The following is a 25888-nucleotide window of genomic DNA, read 5'->3' as shown; positions in this document are numbered from 1 at the left end:
ATGGCTTGGTGGTCATGTGACTGGGTGGATGTGGCTTGGTGGTCATGTTATTGACTGGGCATGGCCAACTCAATATCACTCACATCGAGGCACGCATCTCCTTGCCTGGCCTCTCATGACTGTGGGGATGCTGCAATAGTCGTAAGTGTGGAAAATGGTCATAAGTCACTTTTTTCAGTGCCATTGTAACTTGGAATGGTCACTCCACACAAGCAAAGTACCAGCAAAGGAGGGGGAAAAAACTCCAGAGACATTCCTAAGACAGGAAGTCTAGTCCTGCCAAGAATGTAATAAGGGTTAACGGAGAGGCAGTTTCTGTAAGCAACACCAGAATGTTTCCTTCCTGCCTTCCTTACAGGATTAGGCCAGTAATTTCTTCCAACAACCGGTTCTCCGAACTGCTTAGAATGTTAACAACCAGTTCTAGCGAATAGGTGCGAACTGGTAGAATCCCACCCCTGCCTTTAACTGCTATAATTTAGTAATTGCACTAGAAATTGGAGACTGAGCAAGCAACATTTTGTATAGTTGTCAGAAACATAGATTCTGCATCTCCTTAAAGTACAATGGTTTGGTTATGAGATCAGCTAATTAATCTTTATCAGGCTAGTATTCTCTCTTTATTTGGGTCTGTAGTTTTTAAAATTTCCAGCCACAGTGGTCAGTGGCTGGAATTGTAAACCAGTATATGACCACTCATTTGGAGAAAATTATGAAAATCTTAGGTAAATGACCCATAGCTAATAGTAGCACTGTATAAACTTGCTTTTAAACTATAGAGTTCTTTTTTTCTAGCATTAGAGGATGGGGTCTGATAGCCTATTTAAATTATGATGCCTAAGCAATGCATATTGGGCACATTGTGGAATGTCAAAAGGTTGGCTTTTAGTCACCCACCACTGTCTTTTTGCATGGTACCGAGCCAGGATATTTTAGAACATGCTTTGTTGAACAAGTCTGTTGAATTGCTCCTAGTGTTTTCTGCCAGAAGTGCTACTGCAAAGGCTCATTCACATAAGAGAAGGACCATTTGAGAAGCCCCATCTCAAAACAGTAATTGGCCTTATCCTTGGCAAGGCCCTACAGTGCCTCTTGGGCTCAACTGTTTCTCAAGAGTGGTTAGATACCAAGGAGAACATTGTAACAAATGTAAGAATGTGACAACAGAAAGCTGACTACTTCTGTATGGTAACATTCTGTTTTCTCTTATTAATTTTAGAGCATGTTGTGAAATGCTGCTGGAGTCAACTTGAGTCTGACAGCTTTACCCTTCTTCTCAACTTTACACAGGGAAGATCTACTGGAAAAAGTATTTTCTATCCAATAGGACATTTCAAATTTTTGTGTATTTTTCTTTTTTCTTAATGGAACAAATAGCTGCTCATTACCTATGTTCTCTTATTTTCTGTGGAATAAGTCTGTTAATATTAGCAGATATGTTTTAGCATATGGTTTGGACAGATAAATTGTTCTATCCCCCCCTCTCTCAAACTCCATTGCTTCTCTTTCTTTCTCCTCCTAGAATACAGTTTTACAATGAATTTATATTTTTGTGTTGAGCATTTATCCTGGCACTGTGACACTTAGCTCATTCACAAGACACATGATGCACTTCCCCAATTGTCCATTTTCCTGTCAATATTCTGAGTTTGGATTGGGGTTTTTTTTTTTTTGCCTGTGTTTATAGCAGTTGTTTGGGATAATCACAATTTCTAAACACAACTAAGTAAAATATTTTACTATTCATCCTACAAAGAGTGGTTTTAAGGTCCAGCTGCATGGAATTGATAGAGAAGCAAAATTACCTGGCTTGTGTATTTAGGAATGAAGCTGGGAAAGTTATACCTTATTGGAACATCATAGGGAGTATGGTGCTGATAATGGGAGGAAAAAATAAAGAGAGACACTAAGTAAACCTTTTACCTGATGTATCATGACTTGAAATGTTTAGTTTTATATGAAACTGTACACCATGATCTCAGTTATTTGGGGGAGAAAGAACTAATGGGCAGGACATTACTATATATTTTTTAAAGCTACAGTACTTCACAAGCACAGAAATGAAATCTGACTCTGTGCATAGCAGCCAGTTTTTAAAATTTGTTAAACATCATTTTTGCATAGACTTCTCTGTTCACAAATAGGTTGAAACAAACCTGGCAGAACCTTGCAGGGTTCTACATTGACAGAACAAAAATCTCATATTTTATGCCCTTGCATCTCTAGAAATTGGCAAGTGCCTTAAAGTCACACATTAAACACAATGGATCCTCTACTGCATTCAGTAGAAATGTCTCCTCAACAGCCATTGTGCCTTGAAAAAAATATCCTCACTGAAATAACACATACAGGAAATGGGTTTCAATGAACATTTTATCACAGCTGAGGTGACATTTGTCACAAAGATTCATCACAAGGGGCAAATAGTTATAACTCTTTCTCTGAAAAACATGGCTGAAGAAGATGTAATATGGTTTCCTATTTTTTAAAGCATTCTCCCCTTGGATGAGAAGAAAAAAAAAATACCTACCATGTCCTGAAAGATATTACTCCTTACTCCTGATTTCTTTTAAATTAAGGAAGGCATATACTGCTTGATGTAGAGACATAGATTCCTTTATACAGATATTAAAAACACAGTGTTGTCATGCACATGCCATTTCAATTTTGGAATTTCAACTTCAAAATTTTCATTGTAATCTTGACTTTTTAAAGGTAAATTTTGACCTCAAACGCTGAATAAGCTTTGTGCAACTCTAAGCATTGTTTCTTGTTGTTTCTTTTCAGTATGAAGTGCTCCAAGGTGTTTTTTAGTATCAGTAATATTTGTTAGAAACCAATATTGAAATAAATAATTGAAAACAGAATTGAAATAATATATTGGAAGATAGAAAATTTTAATATTCCACAAATGCATATTAAAATGTACAGGAAAGAATGTATTCTTTCTTTTAGTATTAACGACTTTGATCAGGCATTTGGGACTGTTGACAGTAGACAGTCTTTTGCAATATTATATATTACAAATAGCTGCTGTCAAAGTTTATATGCAGAATTTTTTTTTTAATTCTTGAAATGTCAGGAATGTCTTTTATATTCTCTTTTCAATCACACAGCAGACTTAGGTCACAAAATGTATCTCTCAACTTTTCTTTATCTGGATTTCTGGCTTTTTAATCATTAGCTGTGAGACTTAGGCCAAAACTGTTCTACCAGCCTAAACCCTTTGTGGATATTGAAAGTTTACGAAAGGAAACACGCTGTCATCCTGTGTTAAGATCAAGTTTTCAGCTTATTTGCTCCCTCCTAGGGATTTCTGGATACAAGTTAATTATTATTGTGCAAGTTCTATTGGTTATGTTTTAGAAGGATAAGTAGCTCTATTCAAAATTTTAAATGTCTGAAAGCAACAGTGTGGCAAATCTTTCCTGTACTAATTGTCCCATAAAGTAACTAGATATAGCCCATTTCCTAAAATATATATTTTCAGACGTTACTTTGTCTGTTAGATTTGTGCAAAAGTCTGTAGGGTTAGAAGAATCTCCTAGAGAACAAGCCTTCTGAATCCAAATCAGAGCCACACAACAATTTATGGAGTGATTTTGAGCTATTCAGGGGGACAAGTAATAGTCTTGTACCTAACAGTGGCATTTTGAACAGAATTAAAGGACTATCTTTTAGAACATGGAACACAATTCTTCACTGTTATTCCAAAACACAGGAAAAAAACACAATGGGTTTAAATTCCAACAGATTTCAGCTGAACACAAGGAAGAATTTCCTAACCTACAAATTGTACAACAATGGAAGAGACTGCCTTTGGAGATGGTGGATTTTCCTTTGTTGGAAGGTTTAAACAAAAACTGAATAGTCGTATGTTATAGATGCTGTAGAACTGGATTCTTGCACTTGTTAGGGGATCGGGGAAGATGCTATCCAAGGTCCCTTCTAATCATTTCCTGATTCTATGATTGTAAATGTAATATGATAGAGGTTGGAAACATTGGTTTGAACGTGTAAGTATTTTCTGAAGTGATCTTTGACTTGATGGAGTATGCCAAGGTAAAACTAACATTTTACAGCATTTTTTTTCCTGTTTTCTTCCCAAAAATGTTCACACATGACACATTACGAAGGGAATTGTAACCAGACAATTACAGATTCAGATTCAAGAATGAACTATCCAAGAAACTATCACCAGGAGTCAAGCTCACCTGAAGACTGCTTTTTTACTTGAGGAAATGGGAATTAAGTCCTGTAACCTCAGTGAAGCATACTTCTAAATAGATATATACACAATTGTTCTGTCAGAAGTGAATTTAACCTTAGCACACAAAGAACTGAAGAAGCTTTTTGGATGAGAAATGAAATATTTCTGAAAGGACCCCCCCACCACCAAAAAAGTCCAAAATTCCAATTGCCTTTTGGAAAAAGCACCTTTGGGACAGCTATGATGTGGAAGATTGAGAATCCGCATAGACACATAAAATACAAAGAAGTCTTTAGCCAGGATCTTTTCATTGTCTACATTTCTCAATCTTAAACTTGCTATTTGCAAAATTAATAATTTCTGTTCCTCTTAATTTTTTTAATGTGAGAACTTCCCATTGCTTTATCATAATTGGTAATCATTAGAACGTTCTTCCCCTCACATTTCATAAGCAATTCTATATTGGTATGTTTGTGTATGCACATGCACACACCCAAACACAGCCAGAGAATATTATATCAACAAAAAATATAGCTATTTATGTTGTCTCTTGACTTTATATAAACTGACTGAAGGTGAATCAAAGATACATTTACCAAGGCAAGCATTGGACTTAATTATTTCCACAGATGCTATAATTGTGTGTGTTTTAATGTGGCAAACCTTACTCCCTGGATGTTAAAATGTGTGATTCCAGCTACCAAAAATGAATTATTATTTTTTGGCATATTACACAATGCATTTGAGGCCCTTATATTTATCACAGAATTTGTGAAGTAGCTGTCCACTTGATAATTTCTCAAGCGTGAATCATTATTCATTGAGTCAGTATTACCACGTCATGTCTACACCAAGCAAAGGCATAATTTGTAGGAGCAAGCGGAGGCATACTTTACCACAAAGTCAGTTTTCCAGGAGTACGTCATTCTGTTCTGTTATAAATTCACATAATCCTAAAGTACACCATGCTAACCAGCCAAATCTGTTCAGACAATCATAGCATCTCTCCCTCTTTCTTCCTGAATTAATGGGCAGCAAACTGGCTTCTCACATTGATTCTGGACATCATAACATCATCAAATATTTTAATGCCCATTTTTGTAAGGTGTGTATATTCCTTCTGCATGTGTTTCATAGCTGGAAGTTTTGCTAAGCTAATTCTTTTACAGGCAGAGAATTCAATTATTTATCCACATCCTTTGTTCTTGGAGAGTTTAATCGTACTCTTAACTTTTTTGATCTTGGTTTTTCTCAATATAATCCTTGTTGCTCTACACATTTATATTAGTAATATTTATTTTTAAACACACTATAGAATAAAATATTGTTTAAAATCTAAAGAACAAATATGAGATTAATTGGTTTTGGTTTAATTCAAATGGTAATACATATGTCCATTGGATAAAAACTAATCAATTTACATAACCATATGCATAATAAGCTGCGGTTCAAACACAGTTTAACTTTAATTGAATTATAGTGATAATAGAAAAGCTGCAATTTTTTTAGTCATTGTGAGAAAATAATATTTATGGCTGCTTGCTACTGTGAGATGAACTGAAGTGGTAGATTTTTCCCCCCTGCTGCCCAAAAGAGATCATAGATATGAAGCAAAACAACTTTAGAAGAACATGCCGATACACTTTAGAAGTCAGGTCAATGAAGCCGTTGCAATGCATACGTGATTACAAACTCAAGCAATAAAATGCAAATAACAGAGCAATCAGTTCAAGGCTTGTATTTCCAAGCAGACATACTGGATGTCTATATTCAGATGGCAGCTGCTCTATCAGCACTCCTTTTCTTGTAAACCCCATGGTTTTGAAGCACCTACATTCTCAGTGTTACCTGCCACATAAACTCTCACTTCAGATTTTCGTTCCCAGCAGCAAGAAATGTTCATGCACACGAATCCACCTTTTGCAAAATAATGAATTTGCATGGATTTTTCTTTGGTTTAAAAAAAATGTATGGTCAAAATGTGTGGAATTTTAGCAACAGCTGTGGTAATGAAAAGTATTCCAAAGAAAAGCTGTATCAATCTGACATATTCAACATAGGTGAATTTCAAAGGCATTTCCATACCTCAAAATTTTAAATAGTGCACAATTGTCTAAAAAATCTTACTAGGCTGTCCGTTAGATGAGTAATCAAGTAGGTGTTTTCTCTCATTTGACAATAATGTGATACATTTGACAACAATGATATAATAATAATTTGACAATAAACAGATGTCTTATCCCTCAGGTAACTGTCTCCCTTAGATCACAACATCCTCACTGCAGCAACAGGACATTTGCAAATGTCTCTGAGTAGCCATATTTCCTACTGCTTGATTCCTCCACCTGGGCTGGTCTGTTTCTCCATCTTTTACCTCTCTAGACCTTGATTAGTCTCCAACTGATTCACTGTGCTATTTCTTCGCAGAAGGAACTAGTCAGCCTCTCTTGTTCTGCCATTTCAAATGAACTATCAATCAATTTTCTGAATTGTTTGCATGGCCAGCTGCCCTCTCCTTTTGCTACCTGTAGGGTATGGAGTCCCTGCTGGGGAAAGTGCCGAAGGGGAAAAGGCTCATGTTTTCACTTTTTAAAAAAATTTCTTGCTCACAAGTGAATACCCTTTTGGTCTTTCTTGACTTAAAGCTTTGATTTTTATTCTATTAGGATACTTCTTCCTGGACTGGGTGCTCTTTTGCCTCTGTCTTCCATTCCTAGCCATTGTTGTTTTGGTAGCAACAGTCACTGAACAATCAACAGATGCAGATTGCTTCCCTTCACACACATATAAAACAAGACAAGCTTCCCCTTCCCTCCTTTAGGGATGACAAAAATGCACCAAACTCTTCTCACCCCCCAATAATTGATTTATATTGAGGTTTCTCATTTGAAAGCAGACTATATGCTGGAATTTGTGTGTTGTATCGTTAACTTCATTAATCAGAGCTCTGAGAAATGTGTTTGGATTTAACTGTTTGCTTCCAAATTACTACAAAGAAATATAATTCCTAATCTGTATAATTTTCACATTCTTGATTATTTTTGGGAGAGGCTTCTTCCCTTGCAAAATCCTCAGTTCTAATTTCCTTAGTAACTCCAAGTTGTCTAATAAGAAGCATTTTATCTCCCCATTAATCCCAATCTCTGTTTACTTTGCCATGTCTGATCATTTGTTTTCAATTTATATTCTAGTGGCTTGCCCAGTCAGTGTTGGTGTGAGTGGTCTTGGTGAGGTTTTTTTTTTTTGGTTGGGTTGTTTATTGTTGGCTTCTTTGGCAATTCTGTGATTGGGGTGTTGTTTACTTCTTGATTGTTGGTCTAATATTAATCTTGGTATTAATCTATGCTCTTCTGTGTGTTTATTACTGGTGGGAAGGTGTTTTGGTCTTTTTATTTCTTTTTTGGCTTGTTGATTGTCTCTTTTGCACAATATGTAAATGTTGTTTATGTCTACGTGTCAACTAATGACTGATTTGTCAGAGTTCCAAGATTCCAGGAACGTTGTAGCACTTTTGGACTTGGATTGGTCTAGGATGGTCAGTTGATTAAGTCTGTCCGCATCAGTGGTGGGATTCAATTTTTTTTACTACCAGTTCTGTGGGCGTGGCTTGGTGGGCGTGGCAGGGGAAGGATACTGTAAAATCTCCAGTCAGAGATGGTATTTGCCAGTTGTCCAAACTACTCAAAATTTCCGCTACTGATTCTCCAGAACTGGTCAGAACCTGCTGAATACCACCTCTGGTCCACATGTTGCGAAAAGAATATAAATTGAAAGCAAAACCTATTTCCTACTAGCACTGGTGATGTTACCTAGTCTGGATAATGAAATGTCTGCAAGAAAACAACCAAACTCAGAAAGCATCCAGAACCCCTCATTTTACAAAAGTCTGTCCCTGAACATGGATTTGGAAATTATAGTGTGCAAGACACAGTTGTCAACTAAATACAAACTAGGTGGATATGATGATCCTCTCTCTGTCAAGGACCTTGGGGTTCTCATATCAAATGGCCTAAGCACCAGAGCTCACTGTAACAGCATTGCCAAAAAGGCATTAAGAGTTGTAAATCTAATCTTACGAAGCTTCTCCTCCAGAAATATCGAATTACTAACTAGAGCATACAAAACTTTTGCCAGACCAATACTTGAATACAGCTCATCAGTCTGGAATCCGCACTGCATATTGGACATTAATACAATTGAGTGAGTCCAGAAGTATTTCACGAGAAGAGTACTACATTCCTCTGCTCGCAACAGAATACCCTATATCACTAGGCTTGAGATTTTGGGCTTGGACAACCTCTAACTACGCTGCCTATGGTTAGACTTAAGTGTAGCACACAAAATTATCTGCTACAATGTCCTACCAGTCAATGACTACTTCAACTTCAACCACAACAATACAAGAGCACACAACAGATACAAACTCAATGCAAACTTGACTGCAGAAAGTACGACTTCAGCAATAGAGTGGTCAATGCCTGGAATGCATTACCTGACTCTGTTGTTACATCCTCTAACCCCCACTCCTTTAACCTCAAACTATCCACTATTGACCTCACCCCATTCCTAAGAGGTCTGAAAGGGGCATGCATAAGTGCACCATCGTGCCTACCGTCCCTGTCCTATTGTCCCCATTTATTTGTACCTATTTCCTGTATTCTTACTCATGTTTATACTTATACCTATTATCTTGTGATTGACAAATCAAATCAAATCAATAAATAAATAAACCTACCAGTAGATGAGTGCCATTATTGCAGCATAATATTGATACTGCATGAATCACATTGATTGCCATTTTGTTTTGGGATCCATTGACTGTATAGCCCTTTAGGATTTAGGTTAAACTCAAGAGAACCTTTTATTTGGAATTTATGCCTGCTGAGTTGTTAACTTTGCTTACCTTGTTCTTCCCTTCTTTTCCTTTTGTCAAATATATTTTCTTTTATATTAAGAGAAATGGCTTTATAGGTTTAAAAATAAGTTACAGAAACTTTCTCAAAACTGAACCCTTGCAATGCTACTACCTCTTGGATTGTCAGGAGTCTTACAAGATTCATTAAGTTTTGTATTTCTGGACTTAAGGCTGAAATATTTGAAAAAACTTCCTTTTCCATTTTTATTTTCTAGAGTTGAGTGGAAAGGACTGGTTCTTGGCAGAATTCCAATGGTGGACAGAGTAGGGTGTGTCCACAGGCTCAGTTTGACTTATAGCAGCTTGCTGGAATGATGATTGCTTCTTTCAAAAGAGCTCTAGGAAGATATCTGCTAATAGAATAAAATACTTATTTCCCTTTAATCTATAATTATTCTATATCCAGAGCTAACATTCTATTTCTGTAGAACCTTTTAAATATTTCATATATGAAAATAAATCCTACAAGGAAAAAAGAAGTTAAGTACCTTAATGCAATGTCAGCTGTATAGATTTAAATTCCACAATAATATAGAGATTTGCTGTTAAATGTTCCCTTATATATACTGGGAACTTTTTCTAGTATGATACTTGGTCTTCAATCCACTCAGAAATTATACACTTCCATTTGATATTTTAGTTTATATTGCTTTAGAATTAATTGTGAAAGTTGATTTTTTTAAAAAATATATTAGACTTTGACCAAAATGTCCAAGATCCAAACACACCAGTCAGCCAGTCACAATCACTTTCTAATGACCTCAAACTATTGTGACGTCAGTCACATTCTTCAGGCCATTTTGCTCACAGTTATTGTGGTAAGGATAGAACTAGGGGCGACCCTCTTTGAACTCTCAGAGAAAAGGTTGGGTACAGGTGCTATGATGATGATGATGATGATTAAAGTAATTCCAGCCAAACTACACCCTATAATTGAATAGTGTCAAATTTCTTAACAAATATTTTTTGTATCAACTGAAATGAAAGGTGGTGAATCGAATACTATATTACTTTCAATGGATTTTTTTTGTGAAAAAGTATTTTGATTCTGTAAGTAATATTCATCATATTTCCAATTTTATACGGTAGATTATGACTGCAAACAGAGGGTCATTTTCTGTTGAGGGTATTCTTTCATGGTTTATAACTCCACCAGAACTTCTTGATCAACTCACGGAGAACAGCTCGGAAGGCTTCACTGTAATCTCTTATGGTGCAATGCCAATTATAATGCTCAGTATGTGAGGATGTAACATTGTCTAGCTCCTGTTTATGACTATAATGGGCTTTTTAAATAACAGTTTCTTATAGTAAGGTCAGACATCAGACCATGCTTAGTTGATTTACTAGAGGATATAGTCCTCAGAATTAAACAGAAGCTGGCTGGATTCACAATCATAGTTTCCCCTTCCTCCCAAACCTCATACTAAAGAACTAATTTGTTATTAATCAAGATCTAATTAATATGTTTCCATTTGATTAATACATTAGGTATGTCATAAATAATTTTACTTTTGATTCAAAACTAGAAGATATTGTTGGAGAGTGAAACCTGTTCTATAGCATCTATTAAGAACAGATAGAAAAGGGGTAGTTGTATCAAAATACAAAACAGGAATGTAGTCTGATGCTGAAGGTGGAATATGTATGTATGTATGTATGTATGTATGTATGTATGTATGCATGCATGCATGCATGCATGCATGCATGTATCAGTGGTGGGATTCATTTTTTTTTACTACCAGTTCTGTGGGCATGGCTTGGTGGGTGTGGCAGGGGAAAGATAATGTAAAATCTCCAGTCAGAGGTGCTATTTGCCGGTTCTCTGAATACTCAAAATTTCTGCTACCGGTTCTCCAGAACTGGTCAGAACCTGCTGAATACCACCTCTGGTATGTATGTATATATATGTATACACATATGTATACACACATATATATGCACATACATACCACACACAAACACACACAATTTGTTTTCCTGCTTTAGAAAAAGACATATACATACTGTATAAGAAAAGAGATAAAAAAAACCTCTCCTTCTCTGTGTTTTGTGGCTATTCATAGATGCTTTGGATTATATTCTTCTATTCTTCTACTGAAAGTTCTTTTCTGTTGGAAAATAAATGAAGCAGAGGTAGGATTCAATTTATTTATTTTTACTACCGGTTCAGTGGGCTTGGTTTGGTGGGTGTGGCATAGCTTGGTGGGGTGGCTTGGTGGGCATGGCAGGGGAAGGTTACTGCAAAATCCCCATTCCCTCCCCACCCCACTTACCTGCTTTCCAGCTCCGTTCTCCTCTGCAGGGCAACTGGGACTCGGGAGGCAGAGAATAGGGGTGGGGCCAGTCAGAGGTGGCATTTTCTGGTTCTCCAAACAACTCAAAATTTCCATAACCAGTTCTCCAGAACGGATCAGAACCTGCTGAATACCACCTCTGAAATGAAGGTCTTTTATATATTATAATGTCCAATGACTATACAAGGCTTTACTGCTGCTGTTGTTGTATAGCACAATGCTGTACACAAGTTAGAAAATAGTCTTCAGTTATGATTTCTCAGCACATGAATGTCCAATAATAGAACTCTTGCTGAAACTCTTACTACTTTCACCTTACAGGTTTTACTTCAGTTTGTATATTTTAGTATCTTTCATGCTGAAATGCTATAAAATGTAAAGCAGATTTGAGGCAACGATAAAGAGAGAGTTGGTAGATTTATTATCTGTATAATCTCTCTCCTTTGGTCTAAAAATGTTCTAAAGAATAAAATGCAAAAATACTGTGATGATCCCAAGTGATAAAGAAATAGCACTTCCCCAGTTTAACGCTTTTAGCACAAATTCCAATGTTTTATGCCTTAAGGAAAAGAAATTGATTTCTTGTGGGAGCCAGTAGAAACACTGTTTCCTCACTTATTAATAGAGAGACCTATTACATTTTGGAGACGCTTGTCCAGCTAATAGTTACAACAGAGGGGAAAAAAATCAACATGGTTACGCTTTATTGTTACGGCAAAAAGGCTAATGTGGTTTCTGGCTGCATTAAGAGAATCCATATTTACAAACCGCAGGAAATAATAGTTCACTCTACACTTTGAAATAATTGTGTTTTCTTCCGGGCATAGCAGAAATTGGAATAGGCTTAGGGCTGGCAGAAATTGGCATATAGAAGATAATTCTTACGAGAAACATATATTAAAGCAATTGAACTTGTTTAGCTTGGAGGGGGATAAAAGTGAAATATGGTAACCTCTGAAGACTCTAACATAGAAGACTGCAATACTGGGGGTTTAATTTACACAGGAATTATGGTATCACCATTGGTATCCACAAGCTCCAATTCATCCTTCCAATGTAATTTCACCTGCAGAAAACTATTTCTCCTGAACTGATTTAATAATGATTGTTTTGGATAATCACAAGACATCCAAGTGCTGCCAACTACCACAGCATTGTTCTTACAACATGTTTTGTTTGGCTACTGCATTAACCCAGAGTCCAGGCTGAAATAATATTTGGGACCATAAAACCAACCCAAAGGTCCGAGTTCACACAATGCACTAAGCCAGAAAAAGAGGTCTGTCTACCAAAGGTGAAAATAAACAAATGTGGCATTTTATGCAAATGCTGACTTTCAATACAGATAGTCCTTGAATTATGACCACGTTTGAGCCCAAAATTTATGTTGCTAAGTGAAACACTTGTTCATTGAGTTTGCCCCATTCTACGACCTTTCTTGCCACAGTTGTTAAGTGAGTTCACTGTAGTTGTTAAATTCAGCCAAATTGTTGTTAAGTGAATCTGGCTTCCCTCTTGACTTTGTTCACAAAAGGGGAATGTCATAAATATGAGTCAATTACCAAGAGCCTGAATTTTGGTCACATAACCATGGGGATGCTACAATGGTCACAAAATGTGAAAAACTGGTCATGTCACTTTCAGGGCCGTTGTAACTTTGAACGGTCACTAAATGAACTCTTGTAAGTCGAGGACTACTTGTATATGCAGTAGCAATTGGAGCCTGCAACTGCATTCTATGGGTCATCAAAAACCCGTTGGCTTCTCTAGACCCTGCCCCTAGTCTTTGCATAGTTAGAGTCATGTTATGTTGCATGGCTTTATATATGTTTATTGAACAGAAATGATCACATAGATCAGGGGCATCAAACTCAATTTCATTGAAGGCCGCATCAGGGTTGTGTTTGACTTTGGGGGGCTGGGGTGGGCATGGCCAAGGTGGGCGAGGGCAGCTCGACGTCACTCATAATGGAGCCACCTGTTGTGGCCTGAGCACTCTGCCAGTAAAAATGCGCTCCCGAGCTCTGTTTTTTGCTGCAAGGGCCTCCAGCAAAAACGGGGCTCCCGAGCTCCACTTTCACTGGCAGAGCCGCTGTGGGCCAGTCCTTCACTGTTTTCAGGGCAGCCCCAGGGGCCAGATCTAAGCACCCCATGGGCTGGATCCAGCCCCTGAGCCTTGAGTTTGACAACCCTGATATAGATAGGATTCTAGCACGGAACATGCCTTGTTCTACACAATAGCACACTTTATGCAGAGTTCTATTGATACAGGTTTTTTGAGGGTGGGATTAGGTCCTAGAAGGACGTTCTGCCCTCATTTATTTAATTTCAGATGCATTTATATGTGACAAAGCAAACAGTTTGAAATGTGATCTTCTATAATGAAAATATTTTCCTGTGCTTGCATGCGTGCGCGCACGCACACACACATACATGCATGTGCATGTATATGTATACTTATATGCAAGCCACCTCAGTATTTCAATAGCTGCAAGAAATTAATGAAATGTTTCATATCCTTTTGCTGAGGTGATCAGTGATCAGAACACCTGCATCCTTGCCCTATTTTTCAATATCTAGTTTACCATCTAGGTGAGAACAAGATATTCTGGCTTTTCAGCGGAAGAGAAAATATTTAATGGCTGCAATCTGAACATTTCCAGCTTTGGTTTTTTTAAAGATGCTGTTTAACCTATGAACATTACCCCCTCCTCCTTCAGTTGTTGTTGGAGGCACACAGAAAGTAACTCTGCAATTTATTGCATAGCTTGGTAATAATTGTCAGGAATTAGCTCTGGAAGGATTTATAGAAAACTTGTTTTCTTTTGACACTAAAATATATTTTCATTGACTCTTTTGTGTTCTGAACATTCAGATAAGAAACACCATGCACTCTTGGCAGGGGGCAGAGGGATTCTGAATGCTGAGGTAATTGCAGTCGCAATTATGTGCATATTATTTCAGAAAGTTGGCTTAACATGTTCATAATGAAACAGAGGATAGAAATCTTTGGAAGGAAGAAATAAAACTGGATGTCATTCTTACACAACTGTGTAATTCTAATTCCCAACAACTCTGGAGGTCCCAAATAGCTTACCCATTAAAAATGGTTTGTTATAAGTATATCTATAATATTGCAGTGGATGAAAACGATTTCCATGCAATTGTTACTTTATAGGCAGCCATAGCTATCTCATTTGGATGCAAGGATAAAACCAGAATTTTGATTGAACCACCATCAGTAAAATCATTCTAGTGTTTAATCACTCCTGTTTGCGGGAAGAGTTAAGAGTTAAACAACATGCATTGGTACTGTAATACTGTTATATTGAGTATATTGGAGCAAAAAAAAAAAATTGGACAAAAATCTGTGATTGAAAATGGATAATGAGAACTGCTAGCCATACTCGACAGGTCTTGCAATAAAGCATGAGCAATGAGGTTGACTCAACAAAAGAGATGCTTTATTTATTTATAAAACCCACATTTCCAAGGTTGTTAAAACTGTTATGAACTAACAAAAACCATTTAATAAAACTTATTAACCTCATGTTAAGCAGGCTTGAAAACCTGCACTTTGGATTGGCCCTCGGATAGCGAACTGGGATTGGTCCTCACGGAGCAACCTGATTGGCTATTAGTTTAACATCTTTCATTGGGCAAAAGTTAAGCATGTGGACACAGGTCATTGGTTAACAGGTCAGTAGCTAGCTCTATAAAAGGGCTACTGCTGCCCAAGGTTTTTGCTCTCTGTTTCTGATCCTTAATAAAGAGTTGAAGTTCACTAAGTCACTGACTCGTCTCAGTTACTTGCACCCATGCCCAGAATATAACAAAAACTATACTTCAAATAGAAACAGAAAGCAGAGCTACTTGAAGGTGCTTCCATATTTCTTCTTATGAATGGCACAATAAGCTCATTGACATTTTAAAATGAGTTAAAAGATAAAGTAAAGCAATAAAACTGGTTAGGGTGGGCTGGGACTGAATTGACATCAAATGAGATCTTATTTTAATCTACAATAACAAATACTTCATTAAGCTGTGTGAGGAGGCCATCTTTACTAATCCATGGTAGACACAGAGTTAAATTGTTTCAGAAATATGTTCAATTAGTCCCTTAATATTGATGGCATTTAGCCATTCTAAATAGCTAGGAACTTTCCCACAACCAATTAATATATTTCTTACAAAGAAGCTACAGGTACAAAAAACTTAGCCTAGCTTTACACATCATTCTAAACTATTATGCAATTGATTGGGGCTTACTGTAGTGGGTGAACTCAGCCACTGTAGCTTGCTGTTATGTATAAACCAGATCTCTATGGTGTACTGAGCATGCAATGCTTAAAAAAACCTGTCTTAGCTGGTAGTGCAAACTATGTGCACTTTTTGTAAAATGTAAGCAATTATCTCTGCATGTTTTCTATAGTTCTTGCTGCCAATAGAGTTCCTAGGGAATCTGAGTAGGTACTCTCAAGCCCGGTGCAGTCTAACCCAGAGAGGGCTGAATTTTTCACCCCCATGCCAATGAAGCAGGCTATGGTTTCCAGTAGCTGCTGGTTAATGCTTGCCAGCTTCCCCTGGCCTTGATCCTTTTCTACCAAGCCAAGATCTCTGTGTCACTGCCAGTTTGTCCAGGATCTGGACTAGCACCTGTTAATTGTTCCACTATTCTTTGCTATAATTGAACCCCCACTCATTCTTACTCTCATATTAAAAGCCCAAATTTCCCAAGGGAAAGTTGGAAAAGTACTTGCAAAACACCCAGAGATATGCCAATAGAGTGAGTAAATGTATTTTTAAAACAGAATACACTGACTTCATTAATTTATTTCTATTTTACAATAGAAAGCATTGGGCTTCATTGTTATTTTATTAATATACTGTTGACTTAAAACAAAAATAAACAATAAAGACCACAGGACAAAATCAACAGCCTACAGCAGGGCTGTCAAACGTGTGGTCCACGGGCCGCATGCGTCATGTGCTGGCCACACCTCCACCTGGTTTAGCAAAGGGGAAAATGTCCACATAAGACACATGACGCTGCCATGATGACGCAAGTCATCATGACACCCCTGGCCTATAGAATAGCCTCAATCACATAGTTATCAAAATGCTTTTCAAATTAAAATTGAACTGATTGGAAAACTAAAAAATATCTAGCACCGAAAAAGGCTGTTAACGATGGTTCATTAGGTGATCCATTCCAGACAGGGTGTCCCCCTACCCATTTTAACAATCATCTTATTATGGCATTTTAAAAGGTTCAGTTTTAACTTTTTTTGATATACCAGGATTGAAAAGCAAGAGATTAATATAGTAACATATATCAACTTATATATACAACGGTTTAATAAAGAAACAGAAAAATGGAGTACTAATCAAGAAAATCCACACTTCAAAACTCATTTCAAAAAAGTACCCCCAGATGTATTTCAGAAGATAATCTTATGATATGGGTAAGTATATAAAGCTTAATATACTTTAAATTTAAATTGCAATTGCTTTGCAGATGGCAAAGCATTGTTATAATAGCAATGCTAACTAACAATCTTGCTGTTTACATTGGAATAATTATAAATTTGGGTTTATTTTCAAGGCAGTTCCATGTATTTCAGTGTTCCAAAAGAGAAATTTCCAGGGCACAAATAGTTATCAATTATATTTCATCACTAGAGTTTTAATATATATTTCAGTCTAATTTAGCATTTCGCAACCTCAAGCAACTTTAAGATATGTGAACTTCAACTCCAGAATTTCCCAGCCAGCATGCCATAAAATGACACAAAGATGAATCACGAGTCTTCTAAAACTGGATTGGCTCATCCTCCCCCTATTTCCAAGATCTGGCTATTTCTTCAATAAAATATTATAACGTCATTTATCCAAAAGCGTTACTTAATATCATGCATACGTAGTTAGAATATTTTTTTTTTGCCTTTTTACTTCACAGGGCCTTCAAAGGTATTCTCAGACCCCAATAGTTTCATATCGTGGTGATGCAACACAAAACTCATACAGCAGGGGTCCTCAAACTTGGCAAGAATTCTGGGAGTTGAAGTCCACAAGTCTTAAAGTTGCCAAGTTTGGAGACCTCTGGCATACAGGATCAAAACACATCCGTAAAATGGGCAGGGCATGAACATTGTTTCACCATTTCTCTCTCCCCCCCCCCCCCCCACAAATTCCCACATATGCCTGTGCAAATACGAGTGCTTAAATATAGAGCTGGATCTGAGCCCCCAGTATTTTTTATATTTAGATTTCCTGTATATGCTACCTTTTCTTGGGCTTTTTATATGGTTTTTGTTTCTAGGCTGATTTCAGTGTTTGCCGTTTTTAGCTCCCTCCCCTCTTTTTCCCCATGCAAATAGGCTCACAATCCTTTATCTGACTTATTTGTGTCTATCAATAGCAGGCAGGTGCCCTTGCATGGATACCATGTTTGTAACAGCACGCACATTTTTATGTTATCTCTGACACAATAGATTGCCCTTATGACCATCAGATTGCAGAGGCCTAGGCTGCCAACTCCTCATAAAGATTCTTAAAGACTGTGGAATGGGTAGGAACTTGGACAAATAAAAATGCATCCCAGCGAATGTGAAGGGCTTGGGCAGGAAAGCTGTTGGAATGGGAGGTTCCTGCATCACATCCTTTCACCTAGTAACCTACTCAGAAACTGCCCTGTTTCCTAAAGATTAGCAAGTGAATGACAAATACAGCCTTCCCCAAATAGAGACTGGCTCTATTGCAACTGTTCAGTTGGCTCGGAAGGAAGAACATCAGGCTAAAGCACACTAGGTCTTCTCTATAGTTTGGTGCCATTCCAGATCACCTCTTCCTGACTATTGGTTCTCTGGATTTTTCTCCCGATTGTATCACCATAAGCTCTCTTTGCCTTCGGTCGAAACATTGAGCCAATTGGGTCAGTCAGTTGCTCTTCTATCCGACAGCAGGCATATGAATTCCTAATACCCTTGTCACTTCCTTCCTCACTGTGTATTAACCACAACATTTCCCTGTCATATAAAGCTTGTGCATTCCAATGAATAATGGAAAGGGCATATTCTACATCTGTGGTCACTTTAAGGTTAATCGCTAGCTTCATAGGAAGGGAAGCAAGACTTGTTTTCTCCTTCGCAAAAGTTAACACTGACCTGAAGTCTGTTTTGGATTGTGATCATCTAGCTCCAAAGGTAGTGTGTCCATTGCACACAATACATAAGCTACACAGAGATGTGGCAAATTGAACTCTAACCTGTACTACCTACCTTGTGACACCCTGTCTGGAGCTGCCATTCTATTCAGTCTAAGGCCTGCAGATCTTTGCAAGAAGTTTGGTGCCCCAACCAGCTGCCCCTTAAAATACATCATGGGGTAGCTCTACAGCTAGCTGCTGTGGCCATTACAGGTAATCCTTATTTAGCAGCTGTCTTGTTTAGTGACTGCTCGTAGTTACAATAGCGACAAAAAAGTAACTCTGTGACCAATTGTCACAATTACAACCTTCACAGGCCTGTAAAGCAAAGGAAAGCTGAAGTGAGATTTTAAAAAAGCACAGTTGCAGTTTTACTTAGTGAAAACTTCGTTTATAAACCGGTCCCCACTGTGGTTGCTAAATAAGGACAACCTGTACATGGAACCAGACTTCCTCCCAAATAGGGGCACTGCCTTTATCAAGTATCATGCATAGTGCCCTGTAGAAAACTGTTTTGCTCCTGCTGCTAACACCCAAACTGTCTCCCGAGCACTAAGGGGTTGGATCCCACAAAAATAACACCATTGTGCTGAAACTGTCTTTGCCTCTCTGGAGGGAGTCTTCTCTAAACCCAAATAAACAGGTTTTTTCCCCCAATTAACAGAACTTTTTGGGGGGTGGACCTAAGACTCTCTTTTCCAGTGCAGTAGACCAGGTCACTTGAAGTTTTGTATAGCAATAGCAATAGGAGTTAAGACTTATATACCCAGGGGTGGGATTCAAATTTTTAACAACCAGTTCTGTGGGTGTGGCTTGGTGGTCATGTCACCGGGTGGCCATGGCTTGGTGGTCATGTGATTGGCTGGGCGTGGCCAACTCAACATCACTCATATCGAGGCACCCATCTCCTCGCCTGGCCTCTCATGACTGTGGGGATGCTGCAACAGTCGTAAGTGTGAAAAATGGTCATAAGTCACTTTTTTCAGTGCCATTGTAACTTTGAATGGTTACTCCACACAAGCAAAGTACCAGCAAATGAGGGGGAAAAAACTCCAGAGACATTCCTGAGACAGGAAGTCTAGTCCTGCCAATAATGTAATAAGGGTTAACGGAGAGGCAGTTTCTGTAAGCAACACCAGAATGTTTCCTTCCTGCCTTCCTTACAGGATTAGGCCAGTAATTTCTTCTAACAGCTGGTTCTCCGAACTGCTTAGAATGTTAACAACCGGTTCTAGTGAATAGGTGCGAACCTGTAGAATCCCACCCCTGTATATACCCCTTCACAGTGCTTTACAGTCCTTTCTAAGCGGTTTACAGAGTCACCATATTGCCCCCAACAATCTGGGTTCTTCATTTTACCGACCTTGGAAGGATGGAAGGCTGAGTCAACCTTGAGCTGGTCAGGATCGAACTGCTGGCAGTGGGCAGAATTAGCCTGCATACTGCGCCACCTACAGTAGACCAGGTGATTTGCTGTTTTGCATGTGCCTACCCAGTTTCTTAACAATTTCACACTTTGGGAAACATTTTGCTGATTGGTTTTAGCAAAACTGTCATTCATAGCAAATGGAAAATTGTGTTGCAGTAAAATAAAACATGTCATAAACTCAGTGGCTGCTCTGTCGTTGTATATAGTCTATTGTTGTAGGTACTGTATGTTTTACCAAGTGTCAGTGCAATGATCAGGTACCCAGGCAACTGGATCTTTTGAACCCAGAAACAATGAATACTCCAATAAATAAAGGGATTTTGCACTCTATTATTAGCTCAAGCAAACAGATTGAAAAGCATAACATAAAAAAGCATACATGCTTGATGTGGTTAAAGATCAAGCTTTAGAATTTATTTTTGATTGTAATTGTATGATAAGGCTTTAAAGATTTGTTTATAAGTGAGGAGAAATTTCTTCTGCTTTGTGTGTTAGAGAAAATGATACATTTAGATTATAAAATTGAAATTTTAAATTAAGATTAAAATATACTTGTTAATATTTCTAGTAGACTTTGATTGATCAGGACTGAATGGTGTATTTTTGTGATGCGAATGGTAAGGGATGAGATATGGGAAGAAGAGGGGCTTTAAAAAAAAAGGTACTAGAGAAGTATCAAGTTAGCCAAATTGTTTATATTTGTCTGGAGGGAGGAGGGAGTCATTTTTAAATATCTTTTCTCTATCTTTTTTAAAAAACTTTTTTTCTTTACGTTTATGTTTGTCTGTTTGTATTATAGATTTTTTATTTTTGTATTTGTAAACTTTAATAAAATTATTTTAAAAAATAATGATGGTGGCTACAATGATGCAATTGAAGCTTATATGTGGTGGAGCTGAGCATTGGTGGTGCAGTGGTTAGAATGCAGCATTGCAGGCTAACTCAGCATTCCCACTGCTAGGAGTTCAATCCAGACCGGCTCAAGGTTGACTCAGCCTTCCATCCTTCTGAGGTCAGTAAAATGAGGGCCCAGATAGTTGGGAGTGATATGCTGTCTCTGTAACCACTTAGAAAGGGCTGTAAAGTACTGCTAAACAGCTCATCATCATCATCAAAGGGCATTTTAATTTTTCTTTATTGATCCAATGCTTGATAAGTGCCTGTATGTCCTTTACATCACAAATCCCCACCATGCATTTTAGTATGGCCCTATAAATCCCATTCTCCACAAAGTCTAAGGAACCAATTTTAATTTCATAATGCTTTGCTTGGATTTTCCAATGATTTGCTTGAGTGTAATAAGATTGTTGAAAACAAAGTCCTGTTCTAGATAAGCAAATTAGGGCCTTTTCACACAGTAGAAGAAAACTAAACCAACATAATGTTTGCTGTCCCCATTGCTGGACCCAATCCTGCCTCAATTGCCTATGTTCTTTTTTTAAATTATTAATAAATTTTTCATTTTTAATATAATCATTCCATCTTCAGTTGAACAGTGTGTTGTCTGAGTACAAATATCTTTGTTAAGCAATAATAAAAATTACAACATCCTTCATTACATATTAATTCTGCAATATTTAACAGAGTAAAGTTCCACATATTAATTATACAATGTTAACATAGTGATATTCAGCATACTAGTCATAATATTTACTTATCTCTTTTGACATATCTTCTTTATTTTGTTTCCCTATTTCTAATTTCCATTTTTTATTATTTAACCATTGGTAAAATAGATCCCATATCATATCAGTTTGCTCTTTCTCCTTAATTTCCAGCGTTAATCTACTCATTTCCTCACATTCTAATATTTTCCTAATCACATTCTCATCTGTAGATATCTCTTCACTCTTCCAGCTTTGTGCAAATACAATTCTGGCAGCATCAGCTGCCTATATGTTCCAATTCACTGCTAAAATCGTGTGATCACATGTGCCAGGGCATCCTATGGTCACAAGCCACAGTCATCCCCATCTTCAAAAAGGGAGACCCAAGCCTAGTTGAAAATTACAGACCAATCTCCTTATGCTGCGTCACCTGTAAAGTCATGGAATCAATTATTAACCAATCCATCATCCTCCACTTAGAGACAAACAACCTACTCTCCAATAAACAATTTGGTTTCAGAAAAAAACTATCCTGTAATCTGCAATTCTTACACTGCAAAAACATATGGACGACACAACTCGACCAGGGCAAAGCAATAGACGCAATCTACATAGACTTCTGTAAAGCCTTTGATTCAGTGGTACACGACAAACTACTCCTAAAAATAAAATCCTATGGTATCTCTGGACAACTGCATAACTGGATAGAAGCATTCCTGGCAAACAGACAACAAATGGTCAAAATTGGGAGCGTCCTATCAAATTCTGTACCTGTCAATAGTGGTGTCCCCCAAGGCAGTGTTCTAGGACCAACTCTCTTCATACTCTACATAAATGACCTCTGTGATCATATTAAGAGCAATTGCATTCTTTTCGCTGATGATGTAAAGCTGTTCAATACCACAGACAATACTGCTACCCTACAAAAAGATCTTGACTATGTATCAGAATGGTCTAACAAATGGCAACTTCAAATCTCAACAAATAAATGCTCTGTCTTACATATTGGCAAAAAAAAAATCAGAAAATAAAATACAAGCTGAATAGTCAAGAACTTGTTGATGACCCAAGCTCTGTAAAGGACCTTGGAATACTCACCTCTAATGATCTAAGTGCTAGAGCCCACTGCAACTACATAGCCAAAAAGGCATTAAGAGTTGTTAACCTAATCCTACCTAGCTTTTTCTCTGGTAATATCACACTACTAACCAGAGCATACAAAACATTTGCTAGACCAATACTCGAATACAGTTCATCAGTCTGGAACCCACATTACGTATCTGATATTAGCACAATTGAGAAAGTCCAGAAATATTTCACAAGAAGAGTTCTCCACTCCTCTACTCGTTGTAGAATACCTTATGCCACCAGACTTGAAATTCTAGAACTAGAAAACCTTGAATTACGTGCCGTCTTCGGTCTGATTTAAGCATGGTATATAAAATCATACATTGCAATGTCCTACCTGTCAATGAATACTTCAGCTTCAACCATAACAACACAAGAGCACACAATAGATACAAACTCAAAGTTAACCGCACCAAACTTGATTGCAGGAAATACGACTTCAGCAATAGAGTGGTCAATGTCTGGAATACTCTACCCGACTCTGTAGTTTCTTCCCCAAACCCCAAAAACTTTAACCTTAGACTGTCTACTATTGATCTCACCCCTTTCCTAAGAGGTCTGTAGGGGGCGTCCATAAGCACACCAACGTGCCTACCGTCCCTGTCCTATTGTTTCTTTTATTTTTCTTATATGTATGCATGTATTCATAACTATGTTTTTACTTATACCTATTATCTTGTAAGCAATTGACAAAAATAAATAAATAAATAAAATAAATAATTGCTTGAGTCCTCAGTTTTTCTGATCTTCTTTAGCATGTCATCAGGATGTGAAGAAATAGCCACCAATCCTGGCATTGCAGGGGCAGTAAGTCTACAGGTTTAACTGTAGGAATTTTCTCATCACCACATCTTCCCAGGCCCTACCTGAGCTGAAATTTGTTAGGGTTTTTTTAAGAGCATCAGGGTCATTAAGCTGAGTCATAAACAGCGTTTTTACTTAGAATTTCCCCTCCCTTCCGTTCCTTTCTTGATTGAAGCAACACATGCAGACTTCTGTTTTCTGCTGTATTCGGAAGGCAATGGGGTGCTTCAAAGTTCAGCTGGAAGGTCAAGGGGACTAGGAATAAAATCCAGAGCTTCTCTTTTGTGTCTTTTCCTGCATAGCACAATTTTTGCTGAGACTTCTCTTTTGTAGAGACATGTCAAGCATTATTCAGGAAGTACAAATACAGTAAGATAAAGAACTATTGATGAATCTTTTTGTTTTGTTTTGTTTCTTTCTCTCTCGTTTTTTAAAAGTTACATTTTATTATCCTAAATATCTTCTTCTAGGGGGAGGGTAAATATAGCATGAAGAATTCTACAGAAGGCCCATCTTTCTTAGACTACATTGTACTTTCGAGCAAATGCTGAATTCACTGGAGTGGGAGAAAATTTGTCTCAGAAGCCAAGAATTTCTTCTTTTATATATTTTTTTCTCCCCAGATAATTCTTTCTCTCTCTCTCAGATTTGGCTAGGAAGACAAAGAGCTCAGTGTTTCATATGTTCCTTTTAACAGAGATTTGTTTTCACTTTCACATTGTTGGTGGTTTAATCTCCAGATGTTTTTTGGTATTGATTAGCTTAATACCAGATGATATGTAATGCAGAAAGTCATTGTTACATGCAGATTAGTGCCCTGATATTTCAATCAGCAAAAGTTATTGTATTTTTCAGGTAATAGAAATATCTGAAATTTTTATTTACTTTGCACTTAGAACAAAGCACAAAGTATATTGGAGTTGGTTTTGAAAAAGGTATTCCAGGGGCACTTCAAAATGGAAATAACAGTCCCATTAAACTCCATGTAAACAATAATGCCCATTTTACCTGATCTTTTGAAAAGTATGTAGTGACTCAGTGATGACTGCTTCTATAGAATGTCCATCGTTATCTATCACCCACTGCAGCCATAATGCTATTTGTCTCACTAAAGCTTAACAAAAAGCTTAACCAAAGAATATGATAGTTGGGAAGAAAAAGCTGGAATGGAAATTATCTAAATTAGGATTTCAGCTACATTTTTACTATGGGTAACAAACAGGATTCAGATCTTCTAAAATCTTCTCCCATTTCAGGGTGATATAAAGAAAAGGAAAGAATCTACAACATTGCAACTATCTTTGGTCCAATTTATAAGAGATGTTTGATTTAAAACATGATGGGCAATCTTTGAATGACTTGGGAAGGTGATGGTCACAGTGGGAAGATAATAATTTATTTATTTTTTAAATTTATTTATTTGATTTGTCAATTGCTTACAAGATAATGGGTATAAGTATAAGCATAGTTATGAATACATGAAATGGATACATATAAGAAAAATAAAAATAAACAATAGGACAGGGATGATAGGCACATTGGTGGGCTTATGCACGCCCCCTACAGACCTCTTAGGAAAGGGGTGAGGCCAATAGTATACAGTCTAAGGTTAAAGTTTTTGGGTTTGGGGGAAGAAACCACAGAGTCAGGTAGAGTATTCCAGACATTGACTACTCTGTTGCTGAAGTCATATTTCCTGCAATCAAGTTTGGTGCGGTTAATCTTGAGTTTGTATCTATTGTTTGCTCTGTATTGTTCTGGTTGAAGCTGAAGTATTCATTGACAGGTAGGACATTGCAATGTCTGATTTTATATATATAATGCAAATGAGGAGAGTTAGGCTGTACTTTTTCTATTTTGAGGGGATTTTCAGGAAAAAGAGGTGGAGTTGAGTTAACTTCTTTCTTTGTAGTCACAAAGAGTGCATACTACAGATTTTCAACTTCATATAGCGGGAAACATATTGTTGACTATCAGCAGCTATATTATATCACCAAATCTTGGTGTCTATGGAGATTCTCAGTCATTCAGGTCATGATTACCCCAAAGGTGCTTTTCAGGAGGCAACTGGAGTTTCTGGTTTTTCTTTGAAGATGTTTCACTTCTCATCCAAGAAGGTTTTTTAGCTCTGACTGTATGGTGAGGAATGGAAGGATTTATACTCCTTGCAGGCAACTGGTCATTTGCATTTTTATCAGGTCGTTAAGGTCACCTGGAGGTTTATCTGTGTCATCAAGGTCACCTGAGTGGTGCATATTGGTGTGGAGCCTTCTTGGAACTGTTGAAAGGAC

At 37.4% G+C, this 25888-nt stretch overlaps 1 protein-coding gene across 2 annotated transcripts in view; it reads left to right on the top strand.

Annotated features, from left to right (window-relative positions):
- LOC113419011 (uncharacterized) overlaps positions 1–2938 on the top strand; it is a 42033-nt gene extending 39095 nt beyond the window's left edge. For both annotated transcript variants that reach the window (XM_087959857.1, XM_087959858.1), the window contains exon 7: positions 1220–2938. In XM_087959857.1, coding sequence (XP_087815983.1) covers positions 1220–1231 — 12 coding nt within the window. In that variant the 3' untranslated portion in view covers positions 1232–2938. The remainder of the gene's footprint in view (positions 1–1219) is intronic.
- The last annotated feature ends 22950 nt before the right edge of the window (positions 2939–25888 follow it).

This window comes from Notechis scutatus, chromosome 3 (genome assembly GCF_049901735.1).
Source record: "Notechis scutatus isolate UNSWTSFEM ecotype Mainland chromosome 3, rNotScu1.2, whole genome shotgun sequence".
NCBI classification, from domain to species: domain Eukaryota; kingdom Metazoa; phylum Chordata; class Lepidosauria; order Squamata; family Elapidae; genus Notechis; species Notechis scutatus.
This window is presented reverse-complemented; position numbering and strand designations above follow the sequence as displayed.